The sequence below is a fragment of the Urocampus carinirostris genome, unplaced genomic scaffold (assembly GCF_059441175.1).
Source record: "Urocampus carinirostris isolate Australia breed hairy pipefish unplaced genomic scaffold, RoL_Ucar_1.0 HiC_scaffold_44, whole genome shotgun sequence".
Lineage (NCBI taxonomy): Eukaryota > Metazoa > Chordata > Actinopteri > Syngnathiformes > Syngnathidae > Urocampus > Urocampus carinirostris.
Genome location: NW_028283151.1, coordinates 10,248 through 34,726, shown reverse-complemented (window position 1 = coordinate 34,726; position 24,479 = coordinate 10,248). Strand labels below are relative to the sequence as shown.

The 24,479-nt window shown below is 39.0% G+C and overlaps 1 protein-coding gene across 3 annotated transcripts; it reads left to right on the top strand.

Moving 5' to 3' along the window:
* The first annotated feature begins 1,888 nt into the window (after positions 1–1,888).
* LOC148345435 (rho guanine nucleotide exchange factor 18-like) lies at positions 1,889–24,151 on the top strand. 3 transcript variants are annotated; one of them, XM_088325900.1, is made up of 14 exons: positions 1,889–2,108; positions 12,483–12,680; positions 12,767–12,872; positions 15,158–15,298; positions 16,638–16,888; positions 16,982–17,107; positions 19,354–19,471; positions 19,795–20,049; positions 20,117–20,193; positions 20,278–20,456; positions 20,532–20,605; positions 23,262–23,447; positions 23,548–23,694; positions 23,912–24,151. In XM_088325900.1, exons 3-14 carry the CDS (start codon positions 12,782–12,784, stop codon positions 24,049–24,051), a joined length of 1,785 nt encoding a protein of 594 aa, XP_088182026.1. In that variant the 5' UTR covers positions 1,889–2,108; positions 12,483–12,680; positions 12,767–12,781; the 3' UTR covers positions 24,052–24,151. The 3 variants fall into 3 exon arrangements, with proteins under 3 accessions (XP_088182026.1, XP_088182025.1, XP_088182027.1); XM_088325899.1 differs by having other exon boundaries at positions 1,889–2,394; XM_088325901.1 differs by lacking the exons at positions 1,889–2,108; positions 12,483–12,680 and adding an exon at positions 15,007–15,055 and having other exon boundaries at positions 12,770–12,872.
* Positions 24,152–24,479: the final 328 nt, after the last annotated feature.

The window sequence follows — 24,479 nt, the reverse complement described above, 5'->3', positions numbered from 1 at the left end:
GAAGTTTGCAATTGAAACTGTCGCTTGTTTTTTTCTTTTTATGGGACTCAACCATTTCCAAAGTACCTCCAAACAGCTGAAGTGCCCCCCTGGCCGTTGTCTTTTTCGCTTATTTGGTTTTGTTTGGTTAATGGAGTCAGATAACTAATTTGAACAATTTGGTGAACGATACATTTTTAATATTCAAAATCTAACAATACATATGCACGGAATGACTTAAAAAAGGGGGGTAAATGAAAAAAAAATACGATAACAAAAGGAAAAAGAGAGATGTTTTTAAATTTTTGTATAAACACATTAACACTGAAAAACATAAGAAAATAGAATTACTATATTTATAAATCTACATCAAAGATAAAATACAAAACAATTTCAACTTTTTATGCTCAACAAATTTAAAGTCTACAACACGGAATCTCCAAAAAATGCGCAGTAACCAATCACAAGAGAAAAACGGGGTCTCAGAGGGAACCATCTGTTGATTAATGACTAGCGGGCTCATTGAGATGTTTCGATTGCGAATGACACAAATCTGGGTGCTCAAACTTTTCGCAAAACAGCATATATATTGTTCATTGGGGATAAAATAATTATATATATATATATATATATATATATATATATATATATATATATTATAATCATTTTATCCCTCTCGGGCTTCCATAACATACAAGTAAACTTTTGACATGATAAATACTGAGATAAATCTTTTTTCAATATTTTATTTAAAACTTTTAAAAAATTGAAACTTGGGATGAAAGCAAATGAAATGATCTGAAATAATCTGCATTTATATAGCGCTTTTCAAGTCAATGACTTCCCAAAGCGCTTTACAGTGTGCTTCACATTTCCCAATAGCGGCCTTGTATTGCAGCCATGTAAGACACTAACCTGCTTATTGGGGATGTTAGGGGTTCAGTGTCTTACCCAAGGACACTTCGACATGTAACACGGACAAGCCGGGATTCGAACTGGGATCCCTTGATCCCAACACGAGCGCTGTACCTCCTGAGCTACTGCCGCCCCAAAGCATTACATGATTGCCAGGTTTTAGTAACATTTATTTAAATGTCATTTTATTTTGGCATTCTTGGGCTTCGGTAGAACACAAGTTAGCCCAAATCATATCATTTATATAATTTTGTCCCTCTCTAGATTCCATAACATACAAGTAAACTTTTGACATGATATATCCCAAAACATGTTTCATTTTTTACATGCATTCTTTTCAAACTTTGTTTTACTTGAAGCAAGGAAGTGTGAGAGCATTACATAGTTGCTTGTTTTAGTAAAATTGATATCTAATTAAACGTCATTTTATTTTTTCCCTCTTGGCCTTCCAAAAGGACAAATGAACATTTGAAACAATAAGTTTAAATTATATCATTTTTTTCACCTTTTAAAAAGAAACATAAAAATGAAATGTTTTTTTGTTTTGTTTTGTATTTTTGTTATTGTTTTTTTAGGGATACTTAAATTCTTTAAACATTATTATATTTACTTTGTGGCACTTTTGGCTTTCCTTAGAAATCAACTGAAAAATAAATTGTAACTTATTAAAATACGATAAATCTACAACAATTAAATTTAGTTTTCAAAAAATTGTTGACAGTTGATTTTTTTTATTTGTTTGTCTCATTGTTCGTTCGTTTATTTCATTTCTGAGAGCTTTTGGCGGAGGGAAAAAAAAGGTAGCGTAATGTCCCTTTAACTGGAGCGGACTTGCGGTTCGGGTCCTGAACCTGCCTGTGGAATTTAATCGTTTTTGCCCAGTTGTCTGTGCCGAAGGGGGCAGAACCTCCGAAGCGCAACAACATACCACCAAAACACAAATTGGTCCAAAAATACGGGTATTCAATCTACCAACTGAGGCGTGTTCAGGAGAGTGAGCGATTGCTATCGCTAGCTATCGCTAGCTTCTGAACGGCCAATGATTATTGAGCGCTCGCGTGCCCGAGTAATCACGGGAGAAAGACCGCTTACTTTGATTTCCAACATGGCGTCGACAGTGCTGAACATGGAGGATCTCACCCTGACGAGTGCTGTTGGCGATATAATTTATCGTCTTACATTGCCTGGTAATGTTTGTGAACAATGCAAGACAGGTATGACCCTTCCACTGCGTTTAGGATAACCTTAACTGTGTCAATATGCGAACTGTCGCTCATATCAGCCAACTCGCTCAAAGCAAGCTGTAGAACGAAATCCATTGTACTGTCGTCGGCCATTTTGGATCAGTAAGGCAATCACAGTGAGCGATTACAACCGTTCAGCAGTGCGCGGCAAGCGATTAACAAGCGACTACATGTCTGATTACTCTCCTGAACACGCCTCTGGTGTCGTTTCGGAGGAAACCGACAGAACCGTACCGGAGTCTCCGTGCTCGTAACGGTAAGAAGCGGCCGCCGTAAAAAGGATCAGGTGGATCCTTCCTCTTGTTTTTCTTTCAATAGGCTTTGATGACCGCTTCCCATTCAGTTGGAACTTTGTTTTATTTATTTTATTTTAACTTTTAAGTCCGCGTTGTGTTCGTACTAAGGTGACTGTTCAAGTTGAAAAAAATAAAAAAAAACACTGTTCGTCGTTTTCTTGTCGGCAATGCTAGCTAGCGATAGCAACTTGTTGCCAGCTATTTCGCGTTCCAGAGAGTAAATTAAATTATAAAGCAAAGTTATTACATTAAAAATTAAATTGTCTGATTACTCTTAATAACCTCACGAGTGAGGATACTTTCGACAAATCTCCCTTGTTGTCGTTTTTGTTTCAACTTTTAGTGTTTGCGTTCTCGGCAGCTTGTTAGCTTGCTTTTATTTTTATACTAAAGCTCCTTGCAATTCCTTAGTGCATGTCTGTCTATAGAAATATCAATATGCTAATCATAATTGATGATATTTGTTGGTAATTCAAACTTACACAATCAAATTGTATTCATAAATACACACCTTATATTTTACATGAATCTAAATTAAAGAACATTACTTTCTCATTTGTTTACATAATCAGTGTTTACTTTTAAAATGGGGGAAAAATCTGACACACCAGTCAACCTCATCCAATTGCTTCCCTTATTAAGTGATTATAAATCTTTCTAACACGCAGAATATCACGAACAGTTTGAGCAATCTCATAATGATGTTGTCGTCTGCAGGTTCCTCCGTGAAAAGCGCTATATAAATGCAGATCATTTACCATTGTTACCAGTCACCGAGATGATCCAAATTAGAGCTCAAATGGGCAAGGCAAGAGTTAATAAAATCCGTACAAAAATGGCTTTACAGTGTACACAATTTGAAACGTATAAGATAGATAGATAGATACATTATTCATCCCCGAAGGGAAATTCACATTTCCAGCAGCATCCCTGAGCTGAGAACAGTACAATAATAAAGCCAAAAGAATACAATATACAAATACCCAGTGTGACGTGCAAATGCCCACTGTAGCGTGTTATATAGAGTAACTAAATAGTGCTACACAGAATACATATTGCAGTAAGATTCGGTAATATCCAATGTAGGTGGTGTGGTTTAATGTGGGCCTTTACTCTGCCGGGTGGAGTTAAAGAGCCTCATGGCATGAGGAAGAAAAGATCTCTTCAGTCTGTCCGTAGTACAAGACAGTGGCAGCAGTCTGTCGCTGAAACTGCTCTTCTGTCTGGAGATAATGCTGTGTAGTGGATGCGATGGATTGTCCATGATTGACCTCAGCTTTTTCAGTGCTCGTCTTTCAGCTACTGTTGTTAGGCTGTCCCGCTCTTTGCCAAAATGACAGGTTTGCGGTGAGCATGTTTGACACAAACATTTGACAGACCGATACTTATGATACCGATACTTACTGTTATGATTAAGAATTTCTGGATATGATTAATTGTCACGCAAATTGTCAAAAGTGACCGATATGTTGGCAATTTTTCCCCTTCTGCGTGGGCTCTACCAGGCTGTGCTTGCCAAAGACACACCGCAGTTAATGGTGTCCTTACTACGACCTTAGGGTTGAGGGAACCAACCAACCATGATACTAATAGATATCATTGGACACCTTAATAAAGAAGAGAAATTTAATTAATAGTCAAGAAATCATTATTAACTCAACTTTCTGTTCCTTTTATTAAAACAACAGACCACTTCTTCGGTATTTCAGGGATTAGTGCTGTTGTTCGGTGTAAATAAAAAATGTGTCCAAAATACTGAAGTGATGTTAAAAACAGACCGGGTAGTGAAAACCACACACAGAGAACCAGTGTTGTCTACTTCCATGTGTGCGTCGCTGCACGTTAATGTCTACAGCATTCATTTCATTCAAGGGTGGTAACAAAAGGTGGAGAGAAAAAAAGACTAATCGGGAATTTGAAAACTATTCGCAAATATGGGAAATATTCACAATTCGATGAATATGTCATATTCATGACATTCCTACCAATACCCAAATCTTGACAGTTACTGCTCCCAGTAACCAATAACACTAGTACTCTATTCTTGTTTAGTATTTTATTGCAAGCAAACTAGCTATCTCAAAAGCAATTCAATTTTTGCAGCAAACATATTTTTTTATATTTAATCTGGACTCGTGTCAACAAAGTTACTGTTGGAGTTGCTTTTGTCAAAGTATTCCTTAGTCATTTTTGTGTCATTAGTGTTCTTGGCAACTTTATCAGCTTGAAGATCAATAGGTGTTTGTTGCCGTTTTCCTTTATATTGATACTAAATCAGCTTGTAATGAATTACTTCACATATTTCTCTATAACTAACAATTTAGAAATATATTTGATTATATTTGTTGGCAGTTTAACCGTAGTCAATCAATTTGTATTTAGGTTGGACTAAAATTGCACTTGTCATCATTGATTAAAACTTGTAGTATACACTGTTTATAATGAGATTGGAAGTGGTACTCCAGGATAACATGCAATAAAATACTGTAAGGGGAAAAAAGAATATTATCATGGATAGGCAAATATTTATATGGTAGTGCTTGTAGACTGGGCTAAAGTTACAGGTGCATCATAACAACAGTGAAATGACATTAGGAGCAACATACTTCCAATATACAACCCCTAGCAAATTGTAGGAAATCACCAGTTTCAGGAAAGCCCTCACTCAGACATTTCATTCTGTAGAAAAAACTCAGATCACAAACATGAAACAATGGCAAGGTGATTCAAAAGTGCAACATATAGGCATTCAGAAACACTAAAAGAAACTAGACAATTGTAATTGTGATTGATCTGGAAGATGATCCCGGGATGTATATATAACCCTGGTTGTTAGCATTATGAGTAAAGTTTTTAACTCAGGAAATGTATTTGTAATTTCTTCGCCCCCCCACACACCCCCGGTACTGGCAAGTTCATTTGAGATCGGCCCACAACCGTTAGCAACAAGGATATGCCTTGTGGAGGTCTAAAAATCACATTCTTGGTAAAAACATAGTAATATCACTGTTATTACACATTACAAAATTTAAAATGTACATGTTCGAAAGGAATGAGCCATTCTATTTGAATTGGCCCATCCGGACTGCATTTAGCCCATTCAATTTGCTGAGTCGTTAGCATGTTAGCATTAGAATAATTTTTCAGCATGAAAAAGTTAGCAATTAGCCCTTAGCATCACTTTTTAGCATGTATCCGTTAGCATAACTCATCAACATGAGTCCACTAGCATAATTTGTAAATATGAAGTCGTTACAATATTTCCATTACCAAAACTTTTTTGCATGAAGACGTTAGCATTTAGCCGTTAGCATCACTTTTTAGCATGTACCAATTAGCATAACTCATCAACATGAGTCCATTAGCATAATTTGTAAATATGAAGTCGTTAGAATATAGCCATTGCCAAAAAATTTTAGCATGAATATGTTAGCATTTAGCCGTTAGCATCACCTTTTAGCATGTACCCATTATCATAACTCATCAACATGTATCCGTTAGCATACTTTGTAAATATGAAGTCTTCAAAATATTGCCATTACCAAAAATTTTTAGCATGAAGAAGTTAGCATTTAGCCGTTAGCATCACTTTTTAGCATGTACCCGTTAGCATAACTCATTAACATGAGTCCATTAGCATAATTTGTAAATATTAAGTTGTTAAAATATAGCCATTACCAAAATTTTTTACTATGAATAAGTTAGCATTGCCGACAGTGTTTACAGCTAGTTTGCGCTAATACTTGGGCTGGCTGTGCCAGACCAACCCTTTGCCGACAGTGTTACAGCTTGCTTGCGCGAATACTTTGGAATTCATCATTTACCCATGGTTAAAGGTAATGTAGGTCGGGCCCCCTCAAGCCACCCTGGACAGTCCCTGATTACTACCTCTGGCAAAGCCCTCGTTTCCAAGGCTACCCATTGAATTGAATGGGCCAATGTATTCCGGATGGGAGATTCTCAAAATACATTAGTCCGGATGGGGACTCTTTTTGGTCTCCGGGGCCCCGCCCTATCGCTTATCCATATTGTCGCTCAAGAGTCCCGGGCCGGAATTTTGGGTATATGAATCGTTGGGCTAGTCCAAAAGCTCTGGGAGGAGTTACCCGACAAACTTTTTTGTCAGAAGATAGATATAGTAACTAAACAATTCCCGTGGCAATTGTAAGAGTTGTGATTGATCTGGCAGATGTTGGTAGAGAACCGGTAGCGCTGAGTTGTTAGCATTATGAGTTAGCATAAAGTTTTTAACTCAGAGAGATGTATTTGTAATTTTTAACTTGGTTCTGTGGGGGGACTCCGCTTTATTTGTGTTATATAGCTACAAATAAGTATTTCAACAGTCAGTAAAATGAATGTCAAACGTTTTCCTGTAGTCTTTCACCAGGTTTGCATACTTTGCAGGAATGATCTTCTTGAGATCAGTCAGGTTTCTGGGCTGTCGCTGAGAAACACGGCGTTTGAGTTCCCTCCAAAGATTTTCGATTGGGTTCAGGCCTGGAGACTGGCTTAGCCATCCTAAAACCTTGCTATGCTTCTTACTCCTTAGTTTTCCTGGCTGTGTGCTTCGGGTCGTTGTCGTGTTGGAAGACCCAGCCACGACCCATGTTCAATGCTCTGACTGAGGGAAGGAGGTTGTCCCCCAACATCTCACGATAGACGGCCCCAGTCATTCTCTCTTTATTGCCGTGCACTCGTCCTGTCCCATGTGCAGTAAAACACCCCCGAAGCATGATGCTACCACCTCCATGCATCGCAGTAGGGGTGGTATTCTTCGGATTGTACTATTCATTCTTCTCCCCCCAAACACACTTAGTTGAATCATTACCGAAAAGTTCTATTTTGGTCTCATCTGACCGCAAAACGTTCTCACATGACTTAAGGTACCAGGAGCCTTGAGATGTGCTGGTTTAAGGAGGGGAACTTTTCATGCCATCCATGATTTCAAATCATGACATCTTAGTGTATTATCTACAGTAACCTTGGAAACGGAGGGCCCAGCTCCCTTCATGTCATTGACCAACTCCTGTCGTGTAGTTCCGGTCTGATTCCTCACTTTTCTTATCTGTTAATATTCTGATCACAATAAAAATATTCCAAGCACCGGACCCTTAGCTTCTGTGGCGGTGTAGGCTATGGTTGAGGTGTGATGCAGGCAGTCCGGTAAAGTTTAGTGTTAGAGTGGCCTGGGTACTCGTTCCTCGAGTTATCAGGTTTTTGTTCCTTTAACATCACTGCAAGCCTTTGCACCAATCGTAAATAAATACAATATAATAGAGGTATTGTATCGGCGACTTGTTTAGAGCTGCACGATTTTGGACAAAAACCTACTTGCGATTTTTTTTTTCAGACCTGTATTGCAATTTTGATGGGATTTTCAATTTCAAAAGAAAAGTGCATTTCTGTGCTCATTTTGTTTTTAGGGAGAACTTAAACATAGCGACATGCAAACTTACCTCAAGATGACGTCCTTAGAGACTGAGAGTATACGACTGTAATAAAATAACAACTATTGATCCACAAATAAAAACAGAATTGCAATTAAATAAATTGTCTTTATTGTCAGTATACAAAAGGACAAAAAAATTGGAGGGCTTCTCCTTTCAGTGTAAGAAAGAGATTTAGTGAGCGGATGGTTAGCTACCTACACGCTAGTAACTGGTAACAGTGACTTCTGCAAGGTCTTTGTGATAATTAAAATACCAGAGTCACAAAGGTAGTGGGTTTCCACGAGTAGTAGCTCCAAGTCGTCTGTTGGTGACTAGCCACGGTCGCCAATTCCCGGACGCAATACAAACCCAGGCAGCACCTACTGGTTATCAGCTTTTCTTTGCGCTTTTCTGTCTTTCCTCAGCGTCCAATTTAATTAAATGAATTTATTTTCAATGTAACGAGCCTCTAAAGCTACGAGCTGTGGTTTTTGTTTTGGTGGCCATTTATGCAAGGGCTGTTTGACTGACTGGCAGCTTACACCATCAAGTCGTGCAAACATGTCTTGCAAACTTTGCCTCACTTTATGGCAGGGGTCGGGAACCTATGGCTTGCGAGCCATATATGGCTCTTTCTATGAGTATCTGTGGCTCAGAGACAAATTTGATTGCATGCAAAATTTCTCCATCTTGTTCAAAAGTTGAGTTGTCTATCCTGTTCAGGTTCACGCAAAGCCAAACCAAAGCTAAATAATATGGTATTACTTCGCAGTATATATAGGGCACGTTTTTCACTACAATTTACAGTCAAGGTGTCACACAAAAAAAGGGGGGGAAAAAACCTCGTTTTGGCTGTACAACGCTAAAGAATCCTTTATATAAAAGTTCACTATACAATCTGTGTTCAGTGTTCAGATAGCTTATGATGAATCCACAGAACTGTAAATACGCCAAAACACCGGAAGAGAACTTAGTCATTTGATTGGGTGAGTGGGAGGGATGGGTGGAGCTATGCAAAAAGTGCAAGCACTCCCTCCTATCTCTCGCCCTACGCCGTCTGCGCCAAAAGTGAGCTCATCAGGCTCCCTATTTGCAGAATGTTGTGACGTTTGTACACAATAACTGCTTGCATCTGGTTTTGAAACCAATATGTATGAAAAAAAGGGTCAAAAGGAGTTTAACCGATCTTGAGTAATTGCAAGAAAGAGACAAGTTTAAAGTGGTATGTTTGTTGATTTTGGGACAGGGGCTCTGGCATTATTCTCTTTTCATAATTTTTATCAAATCATGAAAAATAAATGTGCTGAAGACTAAGCTTTTGTCTGGGGCGCGGGTTTACCAATTTAGTAAATTTGTCTCATAATATATGGTGTGGCTCTTTCCCAAAATAAAATTAATATTTTTTGCTTTTATGGCTCTTTGAGTCAAAAAGATTCCCGACCCCTGCTTTATGGTGACCTCCATTAAAACCTGCTTCTCATTGCCTGGCGCTGTTAAAACCATGAAATGTGACAATTCTTGTTGGCCAAACACTCCATCACTAGAATATAAACTGTAACTATGAATCACTGAAAAAAACCACTGTGTTTTGCAGTTAGCTTATCGCACTACATTACGGTGATAACGATTAGATTTCGGTTTATTGTGTAGCCCTAATGCAACACATATCGCATAGTTGTGAAAATGCTGTAACAAGGGGCCGAAAAACATATATTGGCGACTTTAAAGGTGTAAGGCGGGGACGCCATATCCCACGGTCTACTGTCTCACTTGGACTTTGGCACATGCTAAACATTTATGTGCGTTACTTTTAAATTGGAAAAAAAACGCTAATAAGTTAGGACTTGCATGCCGTTTTTGTTGCGGCTTTTCCTTCAGACCTGGAACGTTTCATTTACCTTATTAAAGGAAAATGAAAGAAAGAAAAATCTTTCAAATGTCATCACAGTGAAGTTTCGCTCATAAAAAGGGATTCCTTATGTCGAGAGCTGTTGAGCCCACCTAAGTAGGTAAAGATGACAATGGTCAACTTTTTTTCCTCTTGTTGCCATTTCTTGAAAAACTTTACTTTTGTAGCAAATTTTTCCTTCATGTTAATCAAATATACAATTTAACTTTTTGGTTGGCTTTAAGCAATTTTTCGTAGTAAATGAGCCAACACATCTACATGGGTCTTTTTATATTTAAAAGTGACAGATTTATTGTTTCAATTTTTTTATTTAGCCAGTTGAGCTTCCTGCGTGGGTCATCTAAGTATGCAAAAACTAGTGGTCTGTGTGCTGATAAGAGCTGTGATATCAGCAAAAAGAAAAAAACAGCCTGTCCTCACTTATGCTTTGCTAATCTTGGAGCAACTGGAATTCCCGTCGTAGTAATTTGTGTACTGTCCTCTTCATCTTCCTGAAGTGAATTAGTTTACGTTTTGGGCTTGTCATGGGTGACGCTGAAATTTATGTCTCAATGTTTTTTTGTGTGGCACAGCTTACCTCTAAATTCCCACGGTCTCTTTATCTTTGTTTTTCTTTTTAAATTGTTTATCTGTTGTGGGGATTCTGTTCAAGATAATGTTGCTATAGTTAACTGGAGACTCGAGTATTTTCTCTACCTTCCTGGAATAACAATATTAACTTTCTCAATCTGGGTGTTCCATGTTGCTGTTGAATCTACTCAGAAGGACTAAAACTTCTCCGGTGTCTGTGATCCAAAGACACTGATGTTAATATTAGTTTTGTTTTTTTCAGCTAAACTAAATGAATAATCTATAAATTCAACGCATGCTGGTTGAGTATTACAAGAGCAATTTATAAAAGTTCAGGTAATGACTGCTGCTGAGACTTATTCAGAAGCCGTCTTGTGTTGACTTTTCATTAAGATTGGCCAGAAACGCTTCATACGTTTTTTTTTTTTTATTTCACATTCACATTCGCTTTTAAGGCTTGTCGCATGATAACATCACTATATTAAATCACCTGAAAAGAAACAATGGAAGACTGGTGGAAGCCACGGGCTTGCTTATAGGACACCCATTCCCGAAATAACTTTGGACGCATCTTCTATCAAGAATTTCAACAGTTATTTCAGAAATTATCACATGGTTTAAATCAGGATATATCGATATATATTGTCCATTTTCTCAGTTTTTTCCCCCCCTCATCCTTTTTTTTACTCTCTAGCTTCAATACAGTCCATAAAACCTGGGACAAATGCAGGACTGTCTCAGAAAATTATAATATTGTAATATCTATTTTTCTTTTTTTCTGTACTACAATTACAATAAAGAAAAATGTCCAACATGTGAAGACTTAAATATACCGTTTTACCATATCATGAAAATTTATACCGTTGGCTCTAATCCATCATCGGCAAAATTAAAATCATAAAAGGCTTTCAGTATTTCAGTTGATTTGCAAAGAATCCAGAGGTATGACCTAGCTGAAGTCGAAGGTTTTATAGTAATGAGTGGATTTGTTTGACCTACACTCAGAATGTGTAGCTAAGTACCAAATTTACGTTGTTTCGTTATTTTTCAGCTCACGAACAATGTTATTATTATTTTTCCCTACAGTAGATCCCAGGTACAGTAAGACCTCGTTTAACGCGGTTAATGGGGACTAAAACCACCCGCGATAACTGAAAATCCGCGAAGTAGCGGCGCACCTTCCAAAAAAAAAAAATTAAATTTTTTTTTTAATTATTATTTTTTTTTAGACCCGGTTAATGGGGACCGAAACCACCCGCAAAAATTGAAAATCTGCGAAGTAGCGACGACCCTTCAAAAAGAACAAAAAAAACCTCATCTCATCTCATTATCTACACCGCTTATCCTTATTAGGGTGACGCCGTGTCCGCCGAACTCGCTCCGTCGCGTGGCCCGGGAGTATAATTCATCCATCCATCCATCCATTATCTGCACAGCTTATCCTCAGTAGGGTCGCGGGGGTGCTGGAGCCCATCCCAGCCATCTTCGGGCAGTGGGCAGGGAACACCCTGAACTGGTTGCCAGCCAGTTGCAGGGCACACAGGGACAGACAATTTGCTCGCGCATTCACACCTAGGGACAATTTGGACCAGCCAATTAACCTGACATGCATGTTTTTGGAATGTGGGAGGAAACCGGAGTGCCCGGAGGAAACCCAGGCAAGCACGGGGAGAACATGCAAACTCTGCACAGGAAGATTGGTAGCTGGATTTGAACCCATGACCTCAGAACTGTGCCGCACACTCGCTAACCACTGCCCCGCCGTGCTGCCCAAGTATAAGTCAATTTATTTTCATTTATCACCACTTCTCACATGGTTGAATAAGAGGGAGAAGAAAAAACTGTAAGATTAAGGTAGGGTGAGGCTTGATAGTCCAATGTCCGGGTCGTTTGCATCTGATATTATGCATAACTGAGAGATGGCTCAGGTCAATTTGACGCAGCCTTATATTAAATGTTCTACAGTAAACAATTAAGGAAGTCCCTACAGATTATTTAACGCATGCACAGCAATAAATCCCCAAAGTCTTAACAAACATTGATGAGCAGTGGGTACAACTTTGTTGTCTTTGACTTCTTTCCTGATGATCTCCTAAACCTTTCGTTACTAACATTTGTATTATGTGTATTTGGCCTCTAGCAATAAAAGCCGGCATCGAGAGCAGGAACAGTCGGGCACAACTTCATCACAGAGCCTCAATGGCCACACAACTTTTCCTGCAGCTCCTGGTATTACTGTGTTTCCTCGAGGAACAAGTACCCAGGCCACTGTAACACAAAAATTTCCCGGACTGCCGGCATCATACCTCAGCCACAGCCTGCGCCACCACACCTCAGGGTCCCGTACTTGGATTATTATTATTGTCATCAGAATATTAATTGGGGTCTTTTTTTAGACTGTAAACCTTCTTTTTATGTACGCAGATCTCTCCCGGGGGGATGGATGAAACTGACACTTTTCGATTAAAGCGCTACAATGATGACACTGTTTCCCTCGTTCCCTCCATGACTGAGTCCATCATAGTTGAAGGTTTGTTGACTTTATTTCGTTTGTGTGACTGAAAAACATTCACCTTTTTTTTTTTTTTTTTTGGAAAAATAAATACGTTTTATGGCACATTTTATGAAAAAGGGATTAGATTTGCCTATTTGCTGACTGTTTGGAGTAACGACTCATCTTTTAAATGCTTACATTCAGGCAATAATCCTATTGGAAGCAGAATATTGGATTTCTGGAGCAATCCAAATGAATTGGTTTTATGACTAGAGATAAACGAATAACCTCATAAACATGCCGTTTGCGAATATTCCGATGACAAGGGCGAGGTCACGAGACAAATAGACGTTTTTTTTACGCATTTATCTTTTGACATTATATAAAGGAGCATTTAATTCATGTGACTCTCACCAAGTTCAACAAAGTACTGCGCTTGCTTGCCCCTAAAGTGAGCCCCTGTGTCCCCTGTGGTCACAAGATGTGGTTATACGTGGGTAGCCAAAAACAGCCTATATATATTGATAGATAAAACTGTTGGCATCCACTAGTTATAGGTAGATTTTCACCTTATTTACAGAAAATAAAATGGAAATGTCCTGAAGAAATCGACCAATACACATGAGGCTCTTTTAGCGAGTAAGCTGGAGTCTGTATGTTTCATTCCGTACTGACTATATTTTCCAGAATTTGCAACACAAAATTATCCAGACAAGGGACACTCTGTGTTTGCATAGACAAGCCGATACCTTGAATGCGTATCAAGCACAAGTAATCACAAAATGAAAGGTCTAATCGGGAACCTATGGCTCTTTCATTGAGTAAATATGCCTTGCGGACCATATATGGGTCTTTCATTGAGTAAATATGACTCGCGGACCATATGTGGCTCTTTCATTGAGTAAATATGGCTCGCGAACCTATGGCTCTTTCATTGAGTATATATGGCTCTCGAACCTTATATGGCTCTTTCGTTGAGTAAATATGGCTCTTGAACCTTATATGGCTCTTTCGTTGAGTAAATATGGCTCTCGAACCTTATATGGGTCTTTCGTTGAGTAAATATGGCTCTCGAACCTTTTATGGCTCTTTCGTTCAATACATAGGGCTCGTGATCCATATATGGCTCTCTCATTAAGTACATATGGCCCGCGATCCATATATGGCTCTCTCGTTAAGTACATATGGCTCGCAAGCCATATATGGCTTTTTCATTGACTATATATGGCCTCAGGGACAAAATGAAACGTGTACAACTAATTCATATATTGTTAAATGTAGAGCCGACTGCTGCACATGTGATGCCAAGACAATATTGAACCGTAAAGGGTTTGGTCTAGCATATTTAGGACACAATATTAACAACAGTTAACAGACTCTGATGTGGCTGTAAAACACTAAATAAGTTATCTTTTTGGAAGCTCATTACAACAATCTATGTTCATCTTTGAGACACTTTATGACGAAAAGCTACAGATCCAACTTTGACCGAAAACCAACTCCTTACCTATAAGCCGTAACAAAGCACCAGGGGTAATTTGATTGGATGAGTGGTAGGAATGGGCGGACCTATAAAGAGGGCGTGTACACTTTTTTTCTTGCACAGAGCCTTCTAATCTAAAATTAGATAAACTGGTATCCTTGTTTGCTGTATTTTCTGACATTTTTACAAAAATAACTTTGCTTGCACCTTGTTTTGAAATCATTATTTAGGACAAATAATTATAATGAGCCTATACACTCTAAAGAGGCTGTCTAGTCAAGTCACATTTATTTGTATGGCCATTAATCACAAAATGTCTCAGGACTGCACAGGCCACAATTACACCATCCCCTCATCTAAAACCAACATGCGGGCAAGGAAAAACTCTAAACCTCAACATGAGGGAATTAAGAAACCTTATAAAGAGGCCTCACAACTGCGGGAGGGAGACACATTTTAAGTGGTTTATATATATGTTGATATGGGACACAGGCTGTGGCATTATTATTATAATTTTATAGATTTTATTTAATCATCAAACATCCCACAGTGTATTAAAAGGAACTGAAGAATTAGCTAGAGAGTGGGTTTCTTGGTTTGGTTGAATATTGACTTAAAATATTAATGGTGTGGCTCTTTTAAAAACATTTTTTTGTTTTTTCTTTTATGGCTCTTTGGGTCCAAAAGGTTCCCTGACCTCTGTCCTGAACACAACCATTCAAGTTGGAAAACTTAGGTGGATTAATATGTTCTCATTCATAATCGCAACACTGGCAGATTATTGCTTGCATGAAAATGTAACAACAAGAAGACTCATTTTTTTTCTCATTTTTCCCAGATGATCACTATGCTGCAGTGCGAGCTGATCTTGAGTGTGATGCGCAGGACCTGGAAGCAGAGTCCTGGAGTTGGGCAGTCGACCCACAGTTTGTTAAGAGACACTCAAAAGAGGCTGTGAAGAGACAGGATGTCATTTATGGTCTGTCTGTTTGAATGCACTCTGTTTAAAACTGACTCAAACAATACAAAACATACTGCTATTAGGTCATTACAATAACAGTCAAGCTTCTGGATTAACTCAAAACCGAAGAGTGAGAAGCAGTGTTGAAAACAAATATTTCTCAATCATTGTCTTGTTTGTCAATGTGAAATGGCCTGACTGCAGACAATAGAGCTTCATGTTTAACCAGAATCGAATCGACATTGCCATGTGACGTAGTGCGATTGTGTAATTGCATACCACCCCGTTTCTTTACAAGGATTTATAGACTGCAAACCTAACAAAGCTCCCCAGAAGAGGGCGCTGTAAACTTAAATTTATTCTCTGTAAGATTCACATGAAATCTTAAACCAAGACGCGGGAAGAGGTAAGAGAGATGATTCAGGTATATGATGATGGTGGGGATTTACAGCTCCTGCAAAGAATGGCGAGCCGTGTTTGTGGTTCAAGCGGGGTAGTTGGCTGTGAAAAGGCAAAGCCTAGTTGGGCCTGCTCTTCTGCTAAGTCAGGGGTCGAGAACCTATGGCTCACGAGCCATATATGGCTCTTTCTGTGAGTAACTGTGGCTCAGAGACAAATTTGATTGCATGCAAATTTTCTCCATCTCTTTCAAAACATGAGCTATTAATCCTGTTCAGACATGGCATTATTCTCTTTTTATTTTATTTTTTTAATTTATTTTATTTTTATCAAATTATGAAAAATAAATGTGCTGAAGACTAAGCATTTTTTCTGGGGCGCGGGTTTAGCAATTTAGTAAATTTGTCTTATAATATATGGTGTGGCTTTTTCCGAAAATAAAATTTATATATTTTGCTTTTATGGCTCTTTGAGTCAAAAAGGTTCCCGACCCCTGTGCTAAGTCATTGCCTGGGAGGTTACATGCTGATAACCATATCAGCTGTATAGGTTTTATAGGGGGGAAGGCCGCAATATAAAATTTAATGGAGAGGATGGAGGGGTCTGAGATATGAGAGATGGCGAGGGCTTGGAGGAGGTACTTTATTTCTCATAAAACGTGTATGATATGATGCCATGAGTGTTTTTATACTTTTCCCCACTAATAACCGACTCCACTCATTGTCATGCATTCAAGGGTTTAAGTACTTATGAAAATAAAAAAAATAAAAATAGCACAGATAATGCACCTTTCTTTTAAAATCGAAAATTGCATCGAAATTGCAAAACTGGTCTGAAAAAAAATCGCAATTAGGTTTTTTCTTAAAATCGTGCAGCCCTAGTAAACAACACAGAATGTGTTATTGGCACAGCTAATATTTAGAAAAAAATGATTGTCATATGTCAATTTCTTTGACAGAGCTGATGCAGACGGAAATGCACCACGTGCGAACACTGAAGATAATGCTTCGTGTTTACACCAAAGAGTTGAGGGAAAACCTTCAGATGGACTTGAGCCGACTGGAATGTCTTTTCCCGCGCTTGGAAAACATCCTGGAGATGCACACACATTTTTTGTCCTGCCTTAAAGAACGCCGGCGAGAGAGCATTGTTTCACCTGCAAAGGGAAACTACACAGTGGAAAGCATAGCTGACATATTGATTGCACACGTAAAGAAAGGACATGAAAAGACAAACACGTTTCTATTTTTTGTTTTTTGTTGGTTTTTTTTTGTTTCTAATTTGCTCCATAAAACCTTCCAGTTTTCAGGTGACGCAGGTGAGAAGATGAAGGACAGCTACGGCGATTTTTGCAGTCACCACACGGAGGCTGTCAGTTACTATAAAGAACAGATGCAGACGAACAAAAGATTCCACAGCATCATACGGGTGAGACAACTAAATAATTTCCGGGTTTTATATCAAATAATCAGGAATGCACTAAAATGAAAATTAGGAGCCAAAACCAAAAAATAGTAAATGCTCTGACTCACTAATAAATATAATAATATTTATATAATCAATATAAGATAATAAATATCTGACAGGCATATTAATGGATCATGGGTCTTTTTTAGTTTTATATGCATTTCTAATATCACAACTTATCTTGTTGTTATTATGTTGCAACTATGTTATAAGCAGATTAATTATTGGAAGTAGGGTTAAATATACTCTGTCAACTACTAAAAAAAAAATCGTTGACTAGAAAATCATAATGACCCAGCAATAGAGAGAAATTTCCAAAACAGTTCGTCAGACACCTCAGCTATCCTAAGGGGCCGCCACCCTGGTGCCCGGAGGCACATCATTGGAGACTCCAGTTCTAGAAGCTGATTCTTACTGTTTCACGTATTCAATTGTCATGAAACAACACAGAAGGTAAGTACATAATTTTTTATGTATTTTAGCTTTTAATAGACAGAAAAGTGAATAGTGACAATAAAACTGATGTAGGGAGAGATTAATGATGACTGATGATGATGACGATGAGGGCTTGCATCGGTAACCGGTTCTAATTTGGAATCTGTTCCGCTGTCAAACGATTCCTTGGAATCAGTAGTAAAATTCAATTTTGCTTGCACTATCAATCCCGCCAGGGCTGCGGTGCGAACATAGCAAACAAACACACCCCAATGCAGGATCAGGTGACGTCGATCTACGTGCTATTTGTTGTCGCTGCTCGACCAATCATCAGCTACAGAGATGTCGCCGGCAGTCAACGTTCTAAGGTGTGGCTGTATTTCACTCAAATAGACGATGCAGGAGTATGCCATACATGCAAAAACGCCAACTCGGGGAAAGGGGGTAAGACCACCAACATGCTTAAACATCTGGCTGGCCAACATGACATCAAACTGAAAGAATGCACCGTGTTTGAGGCGCTCCGACGACACAAGGACAGTGTAGCCACAGCAGATAAATAACGTAGCTAGCCTGCTAACTGTTAGCTACGTTAGCCAAACGTTAGCTAGCTACGTTAGCCAAGTTTAGTCGTGACATGAGGTTTGTTTTCTAAAAAGACTGCCTTGGAGGAACTGTTTGAAGAATAGGACTCTGAGCTTCTGTCCCTGCAAGGAACCGTCCCCACTGTGCCCATGGCCGAGAAGGTGGAACAAAAAGTCCAGCTCTACAGAAGCCTGGCCTGCATCCCCACCAAGAATGACGCCGCACAGTGGTGGTGGGAAAAGAGAGACACTATGCCGCTGCTGTCGGGTCTGGCTGCGACCTATCTTTGTGTCCAGGCGTCCTCTACCCCAAGTCAGAGGGTGTTTTCCACAGCTGAAGACACATTACGCCAGAAAGATCTAGCCCCCTTGCTGACAAAGCTGACCAGCTAATTTAAAGAAAAAAGAATGGTTAATTTTCTAATTTCCTTTCGCAGAATTGTTTGTTCTCATTCATGATGTTCTGATATTCTTACTGGATACATGACTTATAATTGATCTCAGGTATTGCATTACTTTAAGTTGAACTCTTACTGAATTGTGATTAATATTGTTTATTCAGAACTTAATGTTCCTGTCCTACTGCCTATACCAGCCCATCTTTAAATCATTTTTATATTCATAAAACCCTTTGTACTATATCTGTAGTCACATAGTGCTTATTTTTCCGCAGTGAGAATCGATAAGGAATTGGATCGATAAGCAGGGATCGTTAAGGAATCAGAATCGCTAAAACCTCATCAATACACAGCCCTAGCGGTAGTTGGTGCTGTCTAATGCAACAAATGAGTCACTGTCTCATATTTTCCAAAGCAAAATAATAATAGTCAAAAACTTTCGCCGTACATCGCTTAAAACCAGACATTTTACTTCAGGCATAAATGTATTGAATAACAAACACAAATATGTGTTTATGAAAGAAGCTACTAAACTTTAGTGAGTCAGCTCCGTAATGTTAGGATGTAAGTAGCAGCAAAAGTTCAGCAAGCTGCTAAAGAAAAAAGCGTGGAAAAAAACCCACAAACCTTTGAGAAAATCTAATATTGCTAAAACTTGTGTTGTTTCAGTTTTATTTCATTTTTATTTCATCAAAACTGAAAATGCACTTAAGGTCATTTCTGGACCTTAAAAAAATCCCCATCCCCAAATATTAACCTTGTGTTTGGTTATTGTCTTTTGTTGTCTCAGAAAATCGGCAACCTGTCCATTGTGCGAAGGTTAGGAGTTCCTGAGTGTATTCTGCTTGTAACTCAGCGCATCACCAAATACCCAGCACTTGTGGAGCGCATCCTGCACAGCACTGAAGGTCTGGTCATATTAATTTTCTTCATACAAGAATAGAATTGTCTTTTTTTTCCCATTGGTCAGGATGTACAGTAGATTGTTCTCAGCAAGATTAGATGTTAAAAAAAAAACGAAAATAAGATTAAAAAGTAAAGGATACTAGGATGTATAAGCAATATTTATGAGGTATTTCTTCTAGACTGTCCTAAATTGTTAGTACATCTGAAAATAGTGCATCTGGCAATGTCCCTTAGACTGGGCAGTGAGAATCCCATCATTTTTGGGGCTGGGTTGATGACTAATTCTCAACATAAAGTTTGTTTTATTTGTTTTATTTTTTTCCAGAGGGCACTGAAGAGCACATGGAGCTTACCCGTGCACTAGGCTTGATTAAAGACACAATCGTTCAAGTCGACTCATTGGTCAACCTTCATGAGAAAACGTGTCGCCTTCGAGAAATACACAGCAAGATGGAGCCGAAGGTGCTTGGCAAAATCAAAGACGGCCGAGTGTTTCATAGGGGAGATTTGGCGCAAGGTCGACGACGTCTTCTGCTCGAGGGTACAATCAATTGGAAAGCTGCATCTGGCAGACTCAAAGGTTAGATGGGAACACCATGAAGAAACTTTTTTTTCTTCAACTCATTCTGTTATTTTACCCCTCAAAGATATTCTTGCAGTTCTCCTTTCTGATGTGTTGCTGCTGCTACAAGAGAAAGATCAGCGATATGTTTTTGCGGCCGTGGTGAGTCAATTAATACTTTTATTTATACATAATTTAATTTGAGCATAACCTGATTCATTTTCTTGTGATTTTTATTCCATCTAGGACAACAAGCCATCCGTCATCTCTCTTCAGAAGTTGATTGTTCGGGAGGTGGCCCACGCAGAGAGAGCTATGTTTCTGATCTGCGCATCCTCCAATGAGCCAGAGATGTACGAGATCCACACGGCCTCCAAGGAAGAAAGAAACACTTGGATGACACAAATACGGCAAGCTGTCGAGAGGTAGCCATTTAGTCCAATGTAGCTGTGAAAGTGTAGTCCAATGGTGATAATTACGGACTTTGGTCCTGTTCTTAGCTGCCCTCGTAATGAAGAGAGGCTCTTCAGTGAGGAGGAGGAATATCGGGCATCAAGGTTGAAGGATTTTCAAGGTACAGACATCCAAGTAACTGAAAAAAATGCTTTGGAGTTGAGCCAAAAAACATCCAAAGAGTAAAAAGGCGTCCACCCAAGAGCCTTCTTAAAAAGAAAAAAATGTTTTGCTACCACCTTGTGGGAGTAAGAGAAATTACAACTCTTTTTAAAGGAATCATGTATATACAGTGAAGAAAACAGTATTTGAACACCCTGCTATTTTGCTATTTCCCCCACTTAGAAATCATGGACGGGTCTGACATTTGCATCGTAGGTGCATGTCCACTGTGAGAGAAAAAAAGAAAAATCCAGCACTCACATTTTTTAACAATGTATTTGTGTGATACAGCTGCAAATAAGTATTTGAACACCTGTGTATCATCTTCTGACCCTAAAATACCTGTTAGTTTGCCCATTAGAAGTCCTTCTGCACTCCATGTATCATCCTGAATTAGATGCACCTGTTTTAGGTTTATAGCTGCATAAAGAACCCTATCCACCCCATACAATCAGTAAAACTAACTTGTAACATGGTGAAACCCAAAGAGCTGCCCAAAGACAGCAGAGACAAAATTGTACACCTCCACAAGGCTGGAAAAGGGCCACGGGGAAATTGCCATGCAACTTGGGCAAACAAGGTCCTCTGTTGAAGCTAAACATGATGGTCAATCTCAATCGGAGTGGAGCCCCATGCAAGATATCACATCGTGGGGTCTCAATGATTCTAAGAAAGGTGAGGAATCAGCCCGGAACTACACGACAGGAGTTGGTCAGTGTCCACAAGAGCTGGGACCACTGTTTCCAAGGTTGCTGTAGGTAATAAACTAAGACGTCATGATTTGAAATCATGCATGGCTTGAAAGGTTCCCCTGCTTAAACAGCACATGTCAAGGCCCGTCTTAAGTTTGCAAATGACCATTTGGATGATACAGAGGAGTCATAGGAGAAAGGTTTGTGGTCGGATGAGACTAAAATAGAACTTTTTGGTCATAATTCCACTTAGCGTGTTTGGAGAAAGAAGAATGAAGAGTATAATCCAAAGAACACCATCCCTCCTGTGAAAATAATGCATTGTAATTTCTGGATGTTTCTTTTTAATTTATCCCTCTCACAGTGGACATGCACCTACGATAAAAATTTCAGATCCCTCCGTGATTTCCAAGTGGGAAAAATAGCAAAATAGCAGTGTATTCAAATACCTATTCTTCACTGCATATATATAAATATATATATATATATATATATATATAATCTATATGTATATATATATAATCTATATGTACTGTAAAATCCGGACTATAGAGCGCACCTGATTATAAGCCGCACCCATTAAAACTTGTGACACGATCACAAGTTTAACCCAGACCAGGCTGTTAGTTCCACGATTGTGATTTTGTAGAGGTTTATTGTTCTATATTCTTTAGCAATTATCCATTATCCGTTATCGGTCAAATCATGATACACTACAAAGCCAATAGGCCGAGACACTTGCTCCCAGCCAAGAGGCTGAGTCAAGGTCCTAGCCTCCTAACCTCCTACCGACACAATTCAAAAGTCAATAGTACACAATCCTAGAACCACAGTCGGCATCATGAATGGAAAATGATACCCGTAATTAACGTATGATGCAGACTTGTAAAGTCCGGGTCCTGTTGAAAGTAATCCAAGGAAACAAAATGTATATTTCCAAAGTTACTTTTTTCCCAAATGTTCAGCCCTGCGGCTTATCCAGTGAAGCGGCCAATTTATGGAATTTTTCTAACGGCCACCTGCGGCGCTAGAATATAAAAGGTAAGATTAAGACCAGTAGAATATGGGCGCCAAGAAAGACTGCAACTTCTAAGTTTAAGCATACATTGTCTGTAAAGTTAAGGTACGTTCCGATAATGAGGAAGACGCCCTTGATGGCGATAGTTATGAGGAGGAAGTTGAGGACGATCTTCCGTGAATTTCACAATTACGGGATGTTTTTTTTTTTTAACAGGCACGTTTGATACATTGCGAGCGTGATCCTACTACCAGTGTTGGTACCTTTCAAAGGCACGGTTTGGGATGAAAGTTATATTATTATTATTATTATTAAAGCTTTGAAAACTCTCTCGGTATACCGTCTTTCTTCGTAAATATGTGTAACCATGTATAATATGTATTTGCAACTGTATATTTTTGTAATGTATTTATTTTTGAGATTTATTCTGTTATGTGTTCTACGGACGAATCAAAAAGAAAGGGCGGAGCACACGCGGGCTAATGGGATTTGGGGTAAAGCTGAGTTACCGGTAGATCTGTCTCTTGTCGCAGCGGACAATAGTGGGTATATATTTTTCCCACCCTTAACTTTGGAAATATACATTTCGTTTCCTTGGATTACTTTCAACGGGTCCTGGACTTTACAAGTCTGCATCATACGTTAATTACGGGTATCATTTTCCATTCATGATGCCAGCTATGACTCTAGAATTGCATTCGCACTGATTGCTGCGTGGCTCTGTGGCTGGGAGCTTGACTCTGCCTCTTGGCTGAGAGCAAGTGTTTCAGCCTCTTGGCTTTGTAGTGTATTATGATTTGACCGATAATTGATAAAGAATATAGAACAATAAACCTTGCAAAATCCCCCCCAACAAAAAAAGGTGTACAGGAATCCGAGTTAATTGATTTCTATTTTTATCCTAGAATGTTTGAGCCAGCAGGATGCGGTGATTGTCCAAGCACTTTCCGAGAAACTGCAACTTTTTGCCAAGATGGAAGAATCTGTGCCAGGTGTGGAGGACACAGCTACCTGTTCCAAGCTTCTTTTAAGAGGCGACGGCTCAGATCTCAAGCTGGGGGAGTCGTTGCTTAAAGGAACCATCACTGATGGTAAAGCACTGCTCTAAGTAAACTCTTAAACGCATTCCCCAACGTGAAATTCATGTTGTGGCAAGATGTGAAGCAAAACGTTCTCCCTGTGTCAAACCAGTGGAAGATCTCCAAAATTTGCTCCAATCTGGTGCGAGGTATGCCTTTCTGTCATCACAGAAAATTGAAGGGAACAGCTCTGGAATCCTACCCAGGAGGGCAGAGACCTTTGGGGGCTATGACAGCAGCCCCAACTTCCTCACTAAAAGTGAGTCTAAAGCACTTCAAGTCCTGAGGAAGCTGCATTTCTAATGTGTTGTACTAAAGTGCACCTTGTGCAATCAAAAAACTTTTAAATTATTAATAAAGTATCATATAGGAGTGGGGCTATCTATGTGCTTATTATGTGGTTCTTAATGTCTATTTTGTCTTGTGTTTTTTTTTTTTTTTTTGTTAATGTCTGTGGCTGGCCGCTTTTCTGCCAGGCAATATGAAGAAGAACCTTTCCGGCAAGTCCAGAAACCAAGACCGGAGCCAGCGGGCCAGCTCTGACCCCCAACTTAAAGATCTCTGTGGCAGCCGAACTGTGGAGCAGACCGTAGGTCTTAAAGTGCAACAAAAATAATTTCTTCCTCTCCTAACATTTAACGGCACACAGCATTGTGTTGCGTTTATGCAATCAAATAAAGGCTTTCCAACCCAGGAAAGCAAGATTTATGATTCTAGCATGCATGGTTCAAAAGTTATTGTCATTATTAAATGATTGCTTTTTCGGACGTTTTAGGCTCAGAGAAGTGCAAAAATGGGCTTTCCAGCCTGCAAGTCACACTTTTATGAAAACTTGCATAACTCAAAAACTTGAGCTTTTTTCACCAAATCTGCACTAAATATAGAAAATTCAGAAGATTTCCAACCTAGAAAAGCAAGAATTATGATTCTAGCATGCATGGTTCCAAAGTTATTGTCATTATTAAATGATTGCTATTTCGGACGTTTCAGGCGCAGATAAGCTTAAAAATGGGCTTTCCAGCCTGCAAGTCACACTTTTATGAA